We start from the raw sequence: 5,904 nt of genomic DNA on the forward strand, positions 1-5,904 counted from the left end.
CCCATTTAATGTGAACATTTATGCATTCTGCTACAGAAGTATTAATGCGTTTGATTATGGACTACTGCTCTAGATTCTGTTGGAGATTGTTACATAATATTTAGTATATGTACTCTATTAGTTTTCTAATACTTGTGTAGTCTTTGTTGCCCAGACTGGAGTGCAGTGGCATGATCTTGGCTCACTGAAACCTCTGCTTCCTGGGCTCAGGTGATTCTCCCATCTCAGCCTCTGAAGTAGCGGGGATTACAGGTGCCCGCGACCATGCCTGGCTAATTTTTGTATATTTAGTAGAGACGGAGTTTCACCATGTTGGCAAGGCTGGTCTCAAACTCCTGACCTCAAGTGATCCACCTGCCTTGGCCTCCCAAAGCACTGGGATTAACAGGCGTGAGCCACTGTGGCCGGCCATACTTGAAAATTTCTAAGTTCTATGATGCATTTGGCCCCAAGTGTTTCAGATAAGAAGATGTGAACCTGTAACAGGTTTCAGTAATCTTGAGTGGAAGAATACATTGGGATATTCTGATTACCTTCATCATGCATTATCTTTATTCAACCAAGTTTATTATTATTATTCTCCAAGTGTTTATTTTTATAAAATGTGTGGTGTATAAGTTTATAATTTTTTTTGTTTTTGTTTTTGAGACGGAGTCTTACTCTGTTGCCCAGGCTGGAGTGCAGTGGCATTATCTCGGCTCACAGCAAGCTCCGCCTCCCAGGTTCACACCATTTTCCTGCCTCAGCCTCCCGAGTAGCTGGGACTACCCATGCTGCCACCACACCCGGCTAATTTTTTTTTTTTGTATTTTTAGTAAAGACAGGGTTTCACTGTGTTAGCCAGGATGGTCTCCATCTCCTGACCTCGTGATCTGCCTGCCTCGGCCTCCCAAAGTGTTGGGATTACAGGTGTGAGCCACCGCGCCTGGCCTTGTTGATAACTTTTAAAGCAGCTCCTTACATCGCTTTTGCTTGACTTGCTGGTCTTCTTTCCTTTTAAAATTTGAAAATAATTTATAAAAACCAACTAGATAATCTAAGTGACCATATGGCTTAGAAATTTGGATAACAGGGCTTTCAATCCTTTTCCTCTAAGTTAAGGGCTTAGAGTCTGTGGGCCAAATCTGACCCTCTGCCTACTTCCCAGCCATGCATATTTGTTCACTTATGTCTGTGGCTGCTTTCCTGCTATACTGGCAGAACTGAATAGTTGTGACACTGACCATATGATCTGCAAAACCTAAAATATATCTGGCCCTTTACAGAAAAAGTTTGCTGACTCCTGCTCCAAGCCATTACTCAGCCTAGGATGGTACTAAAAGCAATGGACTAGTTGGTTTGGTATACATTTAGGGCTTATGGTATGTTTATGTAACATTTCAAAGGCAAAGACAGAGCTAGCTGTCAGAGACTAACATTCTCTTTCTGTTTAAATGTGGTCTCACCAGGTCAAAATTTTAGATCCTTAGCCAGATTCAGAGAGACTGGACAACACAGTACTTGCTGATGATATAAATCTGGTCAGAGAATGAAGAAAGAATTTTATAAAGTAATCTTTCTATCAACTGTAAACAGTAAATTCACTGGCAGAAATCTATGTACTTTATATTTTGTTTACATTGATATGCGTAATTCCCAAAGAGGTTGGGAAATACAAACTTTACAAATTATTCACTGTTACATTATAGTTCACATATGCTACTTCTTAAAAAGAGTTATCTCTTGCTGCATTTGACAGGAACTTTCCAAGCTCAGCCGTGGCTCAATAAACTTTTATTATTTTTTTGTTATTTATTTTTATTCAAAAGAATTTGTTTCCCTATCACAAAAATTAGATAACCACACCACCAAGAGCAGCAATGTCCATGGAGTTACACTGATGGTGGAGAGTTGGCTGGGTATTCCCAATGTCCCAAAGGTCACAAAGGAGGGAAAAGAAAAAAAGAAAAAAACATTCAAAACAAATCCAAAACCCATGATGACTTAGGGGAGAGACATCACATGACATTTTCTGTTTCTTCTCTCATTGTCAGCTGCAGATGTATTTCAGCAGGATCAAGTACAATTTGACTTGAGTTAACCCTTCATACCAATTCTAGCACCTAATTGGGGGGAAAAAAGGATCCATTTAATAAAATCATTTAAGATACAAAAGGAATTTAATGACTCTACTATATTTACCAATAGAGAAGCAAATTTAAAAAATGTTTCCCAACTAGGAAAACGTCAAAGAATTTGAATGGATTGGACACTAATCCTTTCTGACCTGCAGCTTAACAGCTGCATGAACTCTTTCAGATTAGCTATCTCCACAGTTAACTTGGGAGCCTTCAAGGTAAACTACATAAAACACGTGGAGAAATAAATTGGCTAATGCATAGCACAAATATAACATTTTTGGAATATATGTTAGAATCTTTCCATATTCTTATGAAAGTTTTAAGTATCCTTGTTTAGGATTTTAGTTTGTTTTCTTCTTCCATCAATAAACACTGTTTATAATGATCAAGGTATACAGGACCTAAAGTCTTGCCCTTTCCTGTTGCTTCATCCATTTCTAGCCAATCATCTAGTGTCCAGATCCTTTGTATTTTTAGAATTAAAGTAGTATATTGTCATAAAAAGTCAGCTGTGATACTGCTAAAACTAAGAGGAAGCAAATGGCTAAGAAAGATCATAGAACAGGAGGATAGTTATGAGACACTGTCAAAAACAATTACATTAGATGGACACTACACGCTCACTAAGTAGCAAATATTTAAACGTGCAATCTTTCCCCTGCTGCTCGGCTAAGACTTGACTAATACATGTGCTTCCATAATGCTTTTGTCTTTGTATTAGGTAACTAGGCTACTTAACCTAAGAGGTCAATGATGCTGAACAAAACCTTAGATTTGTCAGTGGGATCCTATGAGAACCTATGTAGTTTTGAGCTCTTGCAGATATGTTGGCAATCCCAATTGGTGCAAAGGATAAACCTGTTGAAGAGTAAGGTGTACCTTTTCAATTCACGCCTTGACATGAGAGTATGAGAGAGACTGAGAGACTACAGAAAGCCACTTAAATCAGATATTCCAAGACCTTCTACCATCTTGCTTGAGGCTTCCAGAACATAACAAACACTGATCAGTTAACAAACCTTGTTTTCATTTAAGCTCTCAGTGGTTCTCTAAAGAGGCTTTTCAAATAGAGAAACTGGCTGCCTAAAAAAGGAGACTACCATGTAAATTAGTGCAGTTCTTTTGCGTTAAGTTTGCTCATTTCACTTCTGTAGAATAATTCACCTCTGTAGAATAATGTTTAGGCTAGATTTGCTGCCTTGGCTGATGGGTCATTCTCCACTTATGATGAGTCTAAGGAAGCTATGGCAAAATTAATGCTAAGTGGCAGGAGAAACACACACGTTTTGTTAAAAAACTTTTAATATTTCTACCAAACAAGCAGAGAATATGTGGAAAAAACAGGTACTCCACCAAAATGGTGTTTTGTTTAGAAAGTTCACTGCTTATCTCAGGATTTATTTATCCAGTGTATCATGTACAAGTGCTATATATGCATCAATCAATTTTCTTTCTTTTTGTTTTATGGCTAGGCTTCCTTGAATCACATCTATCAATTTTCAACTGAACACTAAAATAACTTTTTCACCCCTTTGACAATTGAGGAAAAACCTACTTTTCAGGGAACAGAGGAAAGAGAACCATGAAGAAGAGAATAAAATAAGACTAAGATATGTTTAAATCTGGTGATGTCTAAGCATCTTCTGCTATATCTTGCATCTCCTGCTATGTTTTGGGTTCTGTCTACTGAAAGCCCTGTGGGGTAGTTGTACTGGCATAACAGAAGCTAAACTGTGCTTAGCCCCCAGTGAATGTTCACTAGTCTTTATCTGTTTTTCAAACTGACCATCTATTAATCCATCTAGCATCCATACAACCTCAACAAGCACTATCATCTTCTCCACAGATGCAAGCTACCTATTCTTTTTCCTTAAATCAAGCCATTTGCCAGGAGACAGAGACCCATGATTTGGGATGATCGCTAAGGCCCAGTACAATGGTATATTTCCATAATCCTGTTTCAGTCTAAAAATGGTCCTGAGTTTAAAATGGAGATACAGTAAATAGCTTACCTTAATTGTACCCTGACTGTTAGCAGCAATCAGCACATTGGACTCCTAGAAAAGAATAAGAGCTTTTAAAGCATAGAGAAGGATTTCCTGGAAAGCAATCCGAGAGATAATTTCCTCTTCATCCTTCTTTCTTCACTTCCTAAGACAATTGAATCTAATATGAAGATACAATTATTTATTTATTTTTTTTGAGACAGAGCCTTGCTCTGTCACTCAGGCTGGAGTGCAATGGCGCGATCTCGGCTCACTGCAACCTCCACCTCCTGGGTTCAAGTGATTCTCCTGCCTCAGCTTCCTGAGTAGCTGGGATTACAGGCATGCACTACCAGCCTGGGTAATTTTTGTATTTTTAGTAGAGACGAGGGTTTCTCCATGTTAGTCAGGCTGGTCTCGAACTCCCAACCTCGTGTGATCTGCCCACCTTGGCCTCCCAAAGTGCTGGGATTACAGGCGTGAGTCACCATGCCCAGCCAAAGAAACAATTTTAACATGATTTAAACTACATTTTAAACTTAAGACCCCGTATTTTGAGGAGTAAGTTTTGATTAAAAGAATAAAAAGTTAGAAGCAGAGTAGGACATTTTTGAATGTAAACAAAAATAAAAGGGAAAAAGATTGTCAATGGAAGAAAAGCCAAAAGAAACAAAGACTGAAATAGAATGAAAAAAAGAGTAAGTTGAGAAAAACAAAGTGAATAATTGCTTCCCCAGAACACTCCTTCTTAATTCATTTTCTCTCATAAAATAGCAGTAATTGATGTAAAACCTGCCAACATCCTTGGCACAAATCTCTATGGATGGACATTTGGTATTAGGAAAACAAGAAAATGTGAATATTCATTTGGGAAAAAGGGCTATCTTTCTTTTTAATTATTCTATCATTCAACACATGCATTTTTAATAACCTTGGTGATTACTTGGATGAGAATATATGTGTTGAAGTATTTTTCTACTCTAAGCCAAGGAAAAAACATTTCTCTGGAAATTAGGAAGGATGGGAAAAAAAATGGACATGACCGACTTTACTAGAGAATCTCAGAAAGTAGGAAGAGTGGAGACATGCCTCCTGTAGGAAATTGGGCATCTAATAGGGCTCTGGAACTTTGACGTGTTGGAGTCTTTTGCTTTCCATGGTAGGAAGCTAAGAGGAGGTAAATAGAATTAAATTTCCATAGAGGTCAGGCCAGGTGGCAGAGAGAAAAATGAAGTCCAAATAACAGCTATGAGAAACAGATAAAGTGGTCTAACTTGAATGAAGGATAGGATCTACCTAAATATCCTTCAGGCTTCCTGACAAAGCAATACTAAGAAGAAAGAAAACTCTTGGCTTGTACGTTAGAAAAGTTACTTCAGCTAAGCTGAGTTAAACTTTAGTTTCTTTGACATATGCAAGTTGTGCTTTACAAACTCACATATTTCCATTTTTAAAATTTCCCTTTCATTTCTAATAAAGCCGCTCTTCAAAAATGTGCATCATGTTACTAATGGCATACAAGAAAATAATAATGTCCTCCACTATTGCAGAATTTTTAATGGAATCAGAATACTCCTTGGAATTAGTCAGTAGCATCAAAGATTATAGGTGTATTAAGAAGAAATAAAGACATGTGGGCATGGGAATTGTTGATCTTTTCCTAGCTGAGGATTTTCCTTAAATTAGCAGCACATGTTCTTAAAAATCACAACATGGGGGCCGGGCGTGGTGACTCGTGCCTGTAATCCCAGCACTTCGGGAGGCACAGGTGGGCAGACCACGAAGTCAGAAAGAAGATC

The 5,904-nt window shown here is 38.1% G+C and overlaps 1 protein-coding gene across 2 annotated transcripts in view; it reads right to left on the reverse strand.

The window, feature by feature from the left end:
- Positions 1-1,757: 1,757 nt before the first annotated feature.
- Positions 1,758-5,904, reverse strand: part of RFWD2 (ring finger and WD repeat domain 2, E3 ubiquitin protein ligase) — a 263,804-nt gene continuing 259,657 nt past the window's right edge. For both annotated transcript variants that reach the window (XM_011962376.1, XM_011962375.1), the window contains 2 exons: positions 4,133-4,177; positions 1,758-2,102 (listed from right to left, as the gene is read on the reverse strand). In XM_011962376.1, coding sequence (XP_011817766.1) covers positions 2,085-2,102; positions 4,133-4,177 — 63 coding nt within the window. In that variant the 3' untranslated portion in view covers positions 1,758-2,084. The remainder of the gene's footprint in view (positions 2,103-4,132; positions 4,178-5,904) is intronic.

The sequence above is a fragment of the Colobus angolensis genome, unplaced genomic scaffold (genome assembly GCF_000951035.1).
Source record: "Colobus angolensis palliatus isolate OR3802 unplaced genomic scaffold, Cang.pa_1.0 Scaffold59, whole genome shotgun sequence".
Classification (NCBI taxonomy): domain Eukaryota; kingdom Metazoa; phylum Chordata; class Mammalia; order Primates; family Cercopithecidae; genus Colobus; species Colobus angolensis.